Raw genomic sequence first — 13,334 nt, forward strand, 5'->3', positions numbered from 1 at the left:
TGTTACTTTTTCATCTATTTCTTGTCTGAACTACCAAAGAGAGTGCATTTTCAGTTGTTCTTTATCATCATTGTTTATTTTCTTCTTTGTTGAGTGGCATTTTAGCTTCTTTGTTTACTTGTTACACACAGTGTATTGTTATATATAATTCTTGTTGGTTTATTATTTCATGTAGTCCGTGGAGAAGTACTGTCTGGTGACGCAGCTGGCCAGACTGACGGACCACATCCCCGTCTGTCTCACCTTCAACACACCAGTCAGCTGAAGCGCACCTACCTGTCCACTCAGGAACTGCAGCTGGCCAGACTGACGGACCACATCCCCGTCTGCCTCACCTTCAACACACCAGTCAGCTGAAGCGCACCTACCGATACACTCAGAAACTGCAGCAAAGGCACCGGCTGCCAGATCAGGAGAACAAACAGACTTCTTATTGGGGTCAAACTTCGAGATTATGTGCAATCTGTCAGGGATACAGACACCATCTTCAACAAGCGACAGACTTATAGCCTCAAAAATTTAAGTAAAAGGCACGGGCTGCTAGACACATTTGGGCTCAAATGTCGAAATTATGTGCAATCTATCAGGGATAAAATTCTTATAACATTACATGTAAAAAGAACGTATAGTCAGAGTCAAGTTTAAGTCAAAGTATAGCCTTTAAATCTAAGTGAAAGGCACTGGCTGCTAGAGGTCAAATTAATTGATAAAGCAAATAGACTTTACTTATTAATTTGTCAACTCTCAACATTGCACCTTTTTGTGCAATCAACTTAATTTTCTTCAACTTTAAAGTAACTCAGCAAATGAATGTTAGAAATCAGGGATTTATGATGTGGAAACTTGTTGTTTATATATAAAAATATGTGTTTCGCCACAATTTGACGGTGATGTTACATCGCTCTGGTTAATCACGTTTTAGAAGAAGTTTACTGAGTCAACTGTCGAGATTCAACTTTTTGTGCAATCTGATTTAAAATGGATGTAAGGCATCATTAATATATGTTGTGAATACTGTTGTTTCAGTCTATACTGTACCATTTGACAGTGATGAAAAAAGTTATGGTAACTGATAGGCTCTGCTCGTAGATGTAAACGAAGCCAATAGGAGCACCTTCTGTAGGGTTCAAAACTATTCCTTTCAATGCAATTTGGAACTTTGACCTAAAACCACAAGTCCATCATTACTCTTGGCAGAATCCAGTCAAAAGCACAGATGACCAGCTGTCTTCTGGATGTTCCATTTTTTTCTGCTTGCCTATTTGTTAACAGCCACCCCAAACAACTGACGAATTTGTGGTCAAAGATCACTAAGTTAGACTTTGCATTAGGCCATTATTTACAACCTACGATTGTGAATGTCAGTAAATAGAAGTTTCTTGAGAATGAGATGACCAAACGCACAACATTTTAGTAACAACAAATAAAGTACATGAAAGACTTGCCTGAAAATGTGTTGAGCAATTTCCCTACATATGTATCTGTATGCGTAAAGCAGGGATCTGTGTTGGTAACTTATTTTGGTCCCCGTGTAATTTTGGTATCTCCGACCATATTACAGTCCCTAATGTGTTACGCACCGGAGAGGTGTAGGTTTGGAGATGTTGAGTTAGGTACAGCACCACGGTCGGATCCATTTAGCGAAAAAACTTAACTTTTGGTGAGTAATAACAGCACGACTTTGACTGTCGTGTGTACGTGCGCTTTTCTGCGATCCGCTGTTTGAACTGTCCCTGCTTATCACGGCAGGTGTTGATTTACCAGCTCCGAGTGGGACGGCAAACACAGGAAAGTCTGGTGATGAAGGTTCAAAGTCTCCAGTCTGACGCACCTGTTCGTCTCGTGATGTGGGGGCGGCCGCCATGTTCAACGTGTGGATTGTCCGCACTTCTCGGCAAAGTTAGCGGATAAACAACACTCAACAGCAGAAAAAATCCACAATGGCTGCAGGTATGGTGCTGAACATAAGTAGAATCAGGGTTTGACATGTCTTTGGTGATATATGCACAATGTACTGATCAATGTTGGATTGCAAACCTACGTCATTACGTAATCTACATAATGTTCATATTGACATGTCTTTGTGACAACGTCTAAGTAACGTTTGAAGACGACGATTCGCACACCTGATCGATGTGGGCCGGGTAACAAAACTACGTCACTAGGTAATGTTCTAAAGAACGGGACATCCAAGTTGTCCCCACCTTTACCTTCAGACAGACGTGATAATGCATGTCGTTTACTCCTTCCCTAATGCAGTGATGCCTTGTTACTGTTGACCCAGCATTTCAAGCATTTTAGCACTTAAAAGCGTGGATAATTTAACCAAACAACGCTTACCCATTTAAGCCTTAGCCTACACAGAAGTATTCTAAATGCATGCAGTTGCGCTTTGATGTCTACCGATTGACGATGTTTCGATTGACGCCACAGAAGACGCCTGTTGACCCAGTGCTAGTAGCATTCAGAAAACGGCACATAACAGAAAATTCGACCGTATGAAAACATAGATTGCGAGCAGGAGAGCCTGCTATGGAGGGTACTTGCAATGCTCAAATCAGCCGCAAAGGGCGTTGTTGAAAAGCAAGCCGGTCCAATTAAGGTGCGGTCTGATCATGGCATATCTACCCGCCAGACTGTGTTTACATGTCAGCATGATTGGTCGCCAGACTGATGATGGGCACTTTCAGACCTGTGAAATATTAAAAAAAACTATGCCAAAACTATTTCCCTTCCCAAAATAATTTCAAAGGACATAGGAGTTTTCTTCACTTCACGAAATAATGAGTAGATCTCAGAAACTCGGATGCAAACCTTAGTTATGTATGTTGTTAGAGTACACATATTTATTATAACAAACATACAGATGTTCAAACCTCTGAGCCATACGTGTAGACTATTATAGGCTGCTGAACTGCTGTGTTACCCCCAGCAGGTCGTGATGAGATGGACCTGGACAGGTTCTACTGGGCTGTGGAGGAAGGTGATGTGCAGACTGTGAGGAGGGGGCTGGAGGCTGGGGTGGACGTCAATGTCAAGAGGAAGTGGGGATACTTGGTAAGCAAACTGATCTTGTCATGCAGGGTTACAGGCAGGTAGGCAACACTTATTTTTGTAATGATTAACCCACGCCTTGTCCCATCCTCATCTACAGGATCCTGGACTGTGTGCACTTCCAGGACATGCCGATTTGATTAGCAATGTGATGATAGACTTAATGTAGTCAATCAAGAAATCTAATCAAGGTAAAAATGTAGACGCTTTTATGATAAAACGGTTATCAACAGGTGGACATAGCTAACAAGAAGTCTCATTCTATGTATTTTCTTTCAAGAAAAGCTGTAAAGATATTTTGTGAGACCATGTCGCCTGCACAGATATGTTGTAACCGGTTATCCTCCCAACTGTTGCTCTATCCAGCGTTACCTGACACCCCTCCATGTGGCCGGCTTGTACGGGCAGACTGAAGTGGCGGAGCTGCTGATTGAGCATAAAGCTGAGGTGGATGCGAGGGACAGGGTAAGTAGAAATAACTGTGTTCTGACCTCAACCCGGGACGGTCTGGCTCGTTGTTCCCAACCTAACTATTTGGTCGCGATTATCATCTGAGCATCGCTCAGTTTATCACACAATAGCGATTAAAGTAGCCTGATTTAATCGCGCTTCCTTCCTGGCCTGCCTGAACATGGGACGACATAAGTGGAAACGATTTCTTACTTCACTCCTGACAATGTTCCCAATTCTTCCCAGTTGAAATCCGGTCATGCTTTATGTTGAATCAATCAATGAATCAATCAATCAATCAAATGGTTTATTCATAATAAAACAAGATACTAGCAACCAACGGCTAAATTACGGCCTTGCTGTACAGCACCACTGTGTTAACATAGAATAAGCATACAACGTTACCCACTGTAACGATACCCAGTTCTGCTTTAACGTCCTTCATTGTTTATCCAATCAAACAGAAATAATGTTCGTTCACAGGATTCTGTATTCTTGTGTATAGCAGTTTATTACCAAGACAAGTTAAGACGGATACAACACTATAACTGTTACACTATCAACAATTAATACATTAGGACATTGCGTTGTGTATACAATAGCTCTGACTTACTTGACCAGTCGAACACAAACAGACGGGCAGACTTCCTTCTACAACTGACTGCACTTCTTGGTCTCACAAACACACTGACTGGCCGACTCGAACAGACTGACCAAGTCAGGGAACTTTGGTGTCTTTTTATATGTAACTGGACAGGAAGTCTCCTACGTAATATTACTCATACATTCCTAAGACTATTATCATCAGGTACTTTCTTAGAGTTCCTAGTTCTTCTATGTCCATAAAAGGGACCAAGGACTCCTCTGTACCAACTATGGACATGGTCTATCTGGTCCTACGTCACATCCCAAAACTGGGGATGCCCTCTCCTGCTGGGACTTGACCTAGATAAGTTACCTATTAGTCAGGCAAACATGCCACTGACTGACTATAATGTCTTCTACTCACTTCCTGTTACCTACAGCTAACCACAGTTACACTATATTTCAACATGAAGTATAATTCACTATTTTCTATCCGTTACACCACAATCAATTCATATGTTCACAAGACGAAGTTGAAAAGTAAAAGGTTTTGCCGTATCTTTCTTTGGTACTCGTGCCGTGACAAATCTCCGACAGAAATTTGCAATTTAATTAGAATTTTAATTTTCATCGCCAAACCTACTGTAAACCACATTCCACAATAGCCAAGCGGGCAATCTGTTAGGAAGGCTGTACACCAACAGTGAACCATAGCCGTACCTACAGATGCGATATGATAATAAGAAACACGGTTAAAAATGCTTTGCGCGTAACGTACCTGGTATGGTGGGTCTACAACGAGACTTCCGAAACCTTTTGTTAATCTACGGAAGTTCACCTCGTGCTGATTATTGGTCCACGTGAGTACTGCTGTCCGTGTTGAACCCGCCACTACTGACCCTGACCTTCCTCCCTGTACAGCGCCAGTGGACACCCCTGTATCTGGCTGCTGCTGAGGGCCACACCGGGACTTGTGAGCTTCTGATTCGTCATCGGGCAGACGTGACGGCACCGGATCAGGTGATACACACTTATTTCAAATGCACCCTACATATTACCTTAGTATACCTACATGTTTCAAAAGGACCCTACGGATTACATTAAAGTGACGATAATGATAAATATTGGTAGCCAATTGTATGTATAGCTCCTAGCGGCCCGCCGGACAGTTACCGGCCCCTATCTAGTAGTTGCGGTGGGGGAATTAATCCCCGCCAGCAACAGATTGCGTAAAACCTCTAGCATGTGTATATCTATGCACAAACATATTGTTACGTTTTAAAGTTGACAGACCAAAATTGTATCTCGATAAGATCGGTGAGTAAACCGCAACATGACTCTCCACACCAGTCTTGTTCTGTTGGGTACACGTTTAACTGCAAACTAACAGATACATGTTATAAATCACGATACAGCCTCTTTTACAATTGCTGCTTTGATCATGAGTCGGATTATTCTGCGGTAAGTGCAATAGACAGTAGGTACAATACTGACAATAGGTGGAAGGTGTCATCAAACCACGAATATGACGTAAGACTTCACCATAAACCCCGCCCGTCAAAGGTTTTTCAAATAGTCAATATGAAATATATGGTACTTTGAGTGCCAAAATAGATAGTTGTATATGTTACTTTCTTATCAGGATTTATACTTATATGGGTAAAATGGAATACGGAATGCTCCAAACTCACGCCTTAAAGGGGCATTCCACTCCACACGGGGGTGTTATTTTCCGATAGATATTAATTTTAGGAAGTGATAACTGCATACTACTTCACGTTATACGATAAAGTACCCAGTTGCTCCACATGCCTCAAAAGCATTCAGTCTTCTACTAAACTCCCCAAGTACCCTCTAATTAAATTAATCCTATGGCTGAATACAATGCAAAACTTTTAGGTAAGGTTACAAAACTAATTTTAGGTTCGCTAAGAAATCTCGTCTTGTTCTTGTACTCTTTGCTATCTTATGAGCAATTTGCCTTCTCGGTGTGCTTCGCGTACCTCATTTATTCCGAAAATATGTACGATAAACACAGTGTCTATGCGTATAGGGAATGCATGGGTAGGGTCTGCATGGGTTTAGTGAGTGTCATTATTGTACACATCACGTAATTCATCCCAAGGTGAATTCCACCAAATTCGGCTGATTATGTATTCATTGACACATTATCTATAAGAAAACAAGCCTTGACTCCCTTCTGGAGTGGAATGCCCCTTTAAATGAAACCCCTTTGAGGTTGAGGTGATTTGAATTCGAAATGGAACTATCGTGTCATCCCCGAAGTCAGGATGGGGAGAGTGCCAACAGTCGTCAAACAGTCGTTATAATATCAGCCAGTTTTAAGTACCTAATAAAGCAATGCTATTTTAGTGTCATCGTTATACATCGTTAGGTTGCACATGGAGAGTAACACATTTCTGATGTTCCTTGTACAGTTCGGGGAGACACCAGCTGATAAAGCGCAGGACCGGAGGACTCGGCGTGTCCTAAAGGTGAACGACATTCTCATTAATTCACGACGTAGGGGCAGTATTTGCATTTCGACAAGTTTCGCTATCATGAAAAGATGACTCATGGTTGTCAAAAAGATGTTATCACATGAATTGATTTTCACAACTTTTTCGTCGAAAACAAGAATTATTTTTCCCACTTCCCTATTGACATTGTTTGGTTTAGAACATTGGTGGTTTATGAAGTTGCCCCATTCTAAGATACTAGTATATTCTACCTCCAACTAAAATCGAGAAAAGGAAGTGATGCAAGAGAAGTCGTACCACGAGTTGCTGCAGAAGTCTGGCGGAGTGCAAGTCAACAGGTGTAAGGTGTTCGTGTTTGGGATGGCGGAAACTGGGAAGTCTACACTTAAAGAAAGTCTTCAAAGGGTAAGAGCTTTGCTTGTTGCTCAGATTCTACCAGCGTTGTTTGTTGAATCCCAAGACTGATGGACCACAGTTTTCATCAATGACATCAGAGCTAAACGAATAACTCCTGTCCAACAGGGCCGCTTGGCTGCACTGCTCCAAGGACTGAAGAAGTCGTCGTCAGCCGAGGAGCCTCACGACCCCACCCCGGGGGTTGATGTTGGGACGTTCCATATCCCCGGGGTGGGGGAGGTCAGCCTGTGGGATTTTGCTGGGCAGGCGGAGTACGCGGTGACCCACAGTATGTTCATGGATGCAGAGAACACCGTCTTCATTGTGCTGTACAACATCATGGATGACAGTGAGGAGCAAGAACAAGAGGTAAACAGCATTTGTGCATGAAAGTATGAAAAAATAAGTTTACATACTTTCTTCGCGTTTTATACACGAAGTTTTCGTCCTTGTATACTGCACTGCACAAAACATTTTTCACGGTTCAACTACCATCGGCCTCACTACCGTGCACCTGATACGTGATCGGGTTTGCCACTAAATATACATCGTAAATCATAAATCATACTTTTCCATTTTCTGACGACTTTCAAGACCAATTTACCGGAACATGTTTGAAATGTTATCATGTCAGTTGTCCAAAACAGTTCTAGGTAACCTTAGTTGTTGCTAAATGTACGGCTCCAGGTCCACTGGTGGCTGAGTTTCATAAAGTCCTGCAACCCAAACCGGCAGCCTGACGTCATCTTGGTGGCCAGCCATGCAGACAAAGTGTCACCCACAAGAGGTAAGTGTGATATGCGTGTAAGGGTATGATTAGCCATATTGAAAGTGTCTTCATGTCAAAGGAACTTCTCGCTATCAGGCCAATTATGTTGATTTGAAAAACCCGGCCCGAAAAACACATATCACCCGACACACCATATCGGAAGGCGTTTGGGGGTCTATCGGGCCAAGAAAATAACAAGAGCGACGTCGAGTAGAGTTTATACGAAGTTTCTGCAGTTAAAGATGCAAGGACAGTTGGCGTTGATTACATGAAGATAGGATATAAAAACGCCACTGGGAGTTGGATACTCTACCACAGAAACTTTGTAGCAAAATTGACCATTGTTTCGAGTATCGCCAATTCACAGATGTTTATAGACAATCAGGTCCAGGTTCAAGTTTGTATCTGAAACTGATCCTCTGGACCTGAACCGGACCTGTACCTAAATTTTCTGTACTAATACCCACTCTAACCAACAATAGATTTTTCATTTTTGCTCTTTCACATCTCATTCTTTGACTTTATATTTACTTTGGCATTCTAGAACACAAGGTATCTGTTTCCTATCTGTTTTTTTTTCAATCTACGGCATATAAGTTATGTGTTCATTTCACAACTGATTTGTACGATTTACAGTATGGTCGAAAACCTTTTTTTGGAAACGGCTGAAAATTGATGCGCGTGCGGATGTGATACATATAATCAAATCAATACGGCCTTACTAAACGGATAAAATCTGATACAACAGTAACTTTCTACAACAGTGTTCTATATGCTTTTGTAAAGGGCTGGAAAGGCGAAACGCTGTAACGGATTTAGCATAGTCATGCAAGTCAAAGACATATGTTACATACCATGACATATACACTTTAATCTGACACAGAAAAGTCTCATCTTTGTTTTGTTTTGCTCTTGACATTTAGGACAGCGTCAAGCCGCTCATCTTCGGCAGTTGATGACGTCAGAGTTCAAAGATCACCTCCGCATCTCAGACGAAGTCTTCCTGATGAACTGTAAGGAGACCAGAACAGCTGAGATGGACCGGCTCAAGAAACTGCTGGCCACGATGAAGATTAATATGTCAGAGGTACGTGTGTGTAATAACAGCAGATCTAGATGATACTAGACATTGCACTGGGAAAATATTTGCAATTATAGTCCACTTATCATGGAATTCCCATTTACAAATTACAGCACCAGCGCCAAATGCCCAAACTGTGCGCCGAAATCTCCAAACAGCTGTCCAGCTGGTGTAAGAAGAAGTGCAGCCCAAAGTGTCCGGTACTGAGGTGGCCAGGCTACGTGGACGCAGTCAAAGAGATCGACCCGCATGTGGAGGAGGACTTTCTCAGGAAGTCTACAAGATTTCTGGACCATCTGGGGGAGGCAAGCTGCCCCTTACATCATTATACATGTATATATATACATATTTATGAAATGTATATGTACTCGTATATGTATGCGTGTATGTATTAGTAATTTGGTTCGGATTACTCCGACGTACTTGCCCGAACTATGGAACCCAGTGTTATTCCTATATTGTAATGTCTATTGTCTAGTCTCCTTGAGATGCGATACAACCATGCATGAAGGCAGATGTGACCAAGTTATATACCAAATTTCTGTTACAGGTTATCTTCAACAGTCCGGGTACTTCTGATCCCATCATTGTCCTGAAGCCCAACTGGCTCTGCACTGACGTCATCGGTCCAATGATGGCACCAGTCAACTTCCCCATTCCCCGCCCGGAGAGAACAAGCGAAGACTACGTCACCAGGGCGGAGATCCAGCGCGTCTTCCAAGACGTTGCTGACGTGGATCTCCTCATCACCCTGCTGCAAGAGTTCCAGCTCTGCCACACCTATGACGGACAGACCTTCATCTTCCCAGGGCTGCTGACACAAACCATGCCTCCTGACAAGTGGCAACCAACACCCGAGCCAAAGGTGGTCTACTTTGGGAAGCAAGTCCAGTGTGCCGGCTCAACTGACATGTTCTCCTCCGGGTTCTTTCCCCGAGTGCAGACCCACCTGATGAGGGAGCTGGAGAATCGCCCGCTGCTATGGAGGGATGGCGCAAAATGTTGGGACTTTGATGTGGAAGGTCTGATCAAACTCTCTCCGGACGGCCGTGCAGTCAACATCTGTGTCCGGAGTGCGCAGGGTGACAAGGTGCAGTGTGGCAAGATGCTGCAGCAGCTGGAGAACATCATCGCTGATGTGCTGGATGAGTGCAGCCCAGGAACAGGCACAGTTGAGAAGGTGCTCAGCGCTCGTGCACTTAAGGAACACAGGGAGGAATTCTACTCCTATGGCAAGGAAGAGATCAGCAAAGCAGAGGGCGGTACAATCTCCCATCCCACCCTCGGGTTCAAGGAACAGGTCAGTGACCTGCTGTGCGAGCAGACCCCGCTCACCAGGAACCGCCCAGAGCTGGTCCAGGCCTTGCGGCACGTGGAGCCAATCCTGGACCACCTGCAGGCACGTGACATCCTTACTGTGGAGGAGTGTGACGTCATCAGGGCCAACAGCACGCCCCAGGATCGCGCACGCGGGCTGTTGGACACTGTGGGGACGAAGGGAGAAGACGCGCTTCAGGTGTTCCAGTCAGTCCTGGGGGAGGTTGAGCCACGAGCAGCAGACTTGCTGATGTCCTCACAGCGGACCGATGAGCTACAGGACCAGGAGGCCCAGCTGACCAGACACCGCCCTGAGCTGGTGCAGGCCCTGCGGCACGTGGAGCCGCTCCTGGACCATCTGCAGGCGATGGCGGTCCTCAGCACGGAGGAGTGTGACGTCATCAGGGTCAAAGGTACGCCCCAGGACCGCGCACGCGCACTGCTGGACACCGTGGGAGCAAAGCCTGGAGATGCACGTCAGGTGTTCAAGGCCGTCCTGGAGGAGGTGAACCCGGAGGCTGCGGAAATGATGCAGTAAACTTGGCCTTGAAGTCCCCGTACTTGTTGGTCATTCACGGCTGCATTTGTGTATGGCACATATCACGGAGAGATTGGGGTTAAATGATGACACGTGCACGTTCAGTTCCTGGAACTTGACATTGATTTTTAAATCTTTGTTAATATCGGTAATAATAACCAATTTTTAGCAAGGCCCTAAAATAGTGAAGTTGTGATGGGAAATGGATCTACCAAAGATAACCAAGCTTTGCAGTTAACAAACTGATTCTTTTGAAACCTCATTCTTTCCGTGGATGACTAGAGGGCAGCTTCTGAACATCTTCAGAACTAATGTGTAAATCTGGTAGCAATAATTTGAATAGGGTGCTACATTCCTAGTGGGACTTGTAATCAATGTACATGTACATTGATTTTCACCTACGATGTTATCTATTACATTGCAAAAACGTATTCTAGAATCTGCAGTCTCCCTGTCGCTGAATAATTTGGTCACAAAGGATGACATTTTGAGGCCGATCTAATGTTGATCGATGTACCTTCAGAGCGAGACAAGAGTGGAACACACTTTATAAAACACTACTATTAAATTGATGAGATTATTGCTTATATCTTGCATTACTTCAGGTGGCCATGTTTTTGGAACCGAAGTTGGACACAATAAACTCATGATATTCAGACTGTTTTTCTTGGGTTACGTGCAAGACAAGATCAGATATAATCTGTGTACAATCTCTCGTCCAGGCCACACTGTCTTAAATGCGTTGTTGTCACCAGGGGGGAGCTGGATTTACAGAGGATAGAAAAAATCTTGGGCTGAACTAACTCCTGGTGAAGACCAATAGATTGTGTTAACAACCTACAAACATCATTCTCCAAGTAGAGGTTTCCAGGGATGGTGGTACCTAGGATTGCTCCTTGCTTCCCCCCTTACCATTCAAAAGGCATGTTCAAAGCGTACCAGCCCCAACCGAAACCTCTGATTGGAGAATGCTACATATTGTAAACAAAACTAACCACCAGTCAGAAGTGATGAGACAAAGCAAGCCTTGGTGTTGGTCCGTGTTTATTACAAAACAACTGGTGTGAAGTCTTCAATAGGTACATGTTCTATGGCTGGAGGTATGTCCTCACTATGGTCACCTGGTACATGTATGACAAGGTATGTTATCACTATGGTTACCCATTGCTATGGTAACCTGCTCAGGCAACCTGAAGCAGCACAGCAGGCGAGAGCAAGGTCAATTTTTATACTTGACAGTAAAAACGAGCAGTAGCCTGGAGGTTCCCAGAGGCTCCAGTACTGTAACAGTTGTTTTTCGGTGTGACTAGGGTGGGGTGGTTGGAGTTCTGTATGAGTATGTTTTTAAGCTAAGACAGTTGGGGGCGTTTTGGGGAGCATGCCCGCCTGCTGGCTGCTCCAGGCTTAGTCAGCAGAAAAGCAGTCATTGTACACAGAAATGTACAGTGAACAGAACCATCTGGAATGGGAAACAGAATCCTTTTATCTAAAGACTACGTCACGCCAGCTCTCATGGACCAATTCTTACAGCTACACCGGATTAAAACACTCAAATTAAAAGATAAAGCCACACCATTTATAATCTGATTAAAACACAATCTGCAGCCGAGAGTCTCATTGTAACCAAGGTTAGTAAAGGCTGCTCCAGGAGAGGGGGAGGGGGGCGTCTGGTGAACAGTTAAACCCTAGAGTTAACAGAACACAGCTTTTCACCTACAGAGAGAAGATGGTCGGGTGCACAAGCAAGTTACAAAAATTAATCTAACTTGTACAGTCTCAAACTCTAACATTAACCACAGTTTCTGCCTTGCTGATGCGCACAAAAGAATCTCTCTGGTTTTCGTTAAGAACTGTGCTACACCACTTTACACCCAAACCACTGCCAAGGTCACAGATAAAACTGTGTTCTGCTACCTGAAAACCGTAACTGTCCCCCAGACCACACCCTGCCCAGCTGCCCTGGAGTAGGCATGATTTTTCATTTCTGATGAGACGAGAAGTAAGAAAATCTTTGGTGTGGCCGCACGGCTAGCAGCAGTCTTCTACACAGACTTCTGCAGCAAATAAAAAACCTTAGCACTTCGACACACACTTCTACCAGTCATTCACACTTCCACCAGTTTCGGAAGCTCTGCTGTTTGCTACATTGTACAGTTTGACACATTTCGGCAGCAACATTTACCCCCCGATACAGCAGCGAATTGTCAGCAAATTCATTGGGGACATCCTGTATTTTCCACACTCAGGAGAACATTGACAGTTAACTAAGATGAGAAGGCTTGGGCGGGACCTCAGCAGCAGTTACAAGTTGAGCCCGGAACAAGGCAGGCTTACACAAACTTAACAGAGCATTACTACAGGACCTTCTGGGGTTACACTGAGGTAATGGTTAATCTTAACACTGAGTCATGATCAGTGCAGGAGTCAAAACCAACATGCCTGTCTGTCCGGATGCACGCTGGGAAATTCAGGTCAAACATGTTGCAGCATCAGACTGAAGCGTTCCCTGTGCATGTGTGTACAGTACAGTACAGCCTGGTCAGGTTTAGGTCTAGTCTTCCACAATCTTACACTTAAGCTCATATCTCTGGTCACGGATACATTATGGTAGATACAGATTTGGTTGTGAAACATGAGAAATCTGTTCTCCTGAAAGATTTGCCT

General features: G+C 44.0%; 1 protein-coding gene across 1 annotated transcript; it reads left to right on the forward strand.

Annotated features, from left to right (window-relative positions):
- The first annotated feature begins 8,643 nt into the window (after positions 1–8,643).
- LOC118417266 (death-associated protein kinase 1-like) lies at positions 8,644–12,916 on the forward strand. The gene is made up of 3 exons (XM_035822763.1): positions 8,644–8,821; positions 8,929–9,120; positions 9,366–12,916. The coding sequence occupies exons 1-3, from the start codon at positions 8,690–8,692 to the stop codon at positions 10,668–10,670; spliced, it is 1,629 nt and encodes a 542-aa protein (XP_035678656.1). The 5' UTR covers positions 8,644–8,689; the 3' UTR covers positions 10,671–12,916.
- Positions 12,917–13,334: the final 418 nt, after the last annotated feature.

Source organism: Branchiostoma floridae, chromosome 6, assembly GCF_000003815.2.
Source record: "Branchiostoma floridae strain S238N-H82 chromosome 6, Bfl_VNyyK, whole genome shotgun sequence".
Taxonomy (NCBI): Eukaryota; Metazoa; Chordata; class Leptocardii; order Amphioxiformes; family Branchiostomatidae; genus Branchiostoma; species Branchiostoma floridae.

Bases quoted from the DNA above. Each gene is read 5' to 3' on its own strand.
- LOC118417266 (XM_035822763.1), top strand. From the start codon at position 8,690: ATGACGTCAGAGTTCAAAGATCACCTCCGCATCTCAGACGAAGTCTTC. The intron at 8,822-8,928 runs GTACGTGTGTGT...TACAAATTACAG, and splicing joins TGAAGATTAATATGTCAGAG to CACCAGCGCCAAATGCCCAA. The intron at 9,121-9,365 runs GCAAGCTGCCCC...TTTCTGTTACAG, and splicing joins TTCTGGACCATCTGGGGGAG to GTTATCTTCAACAGTCCGGG.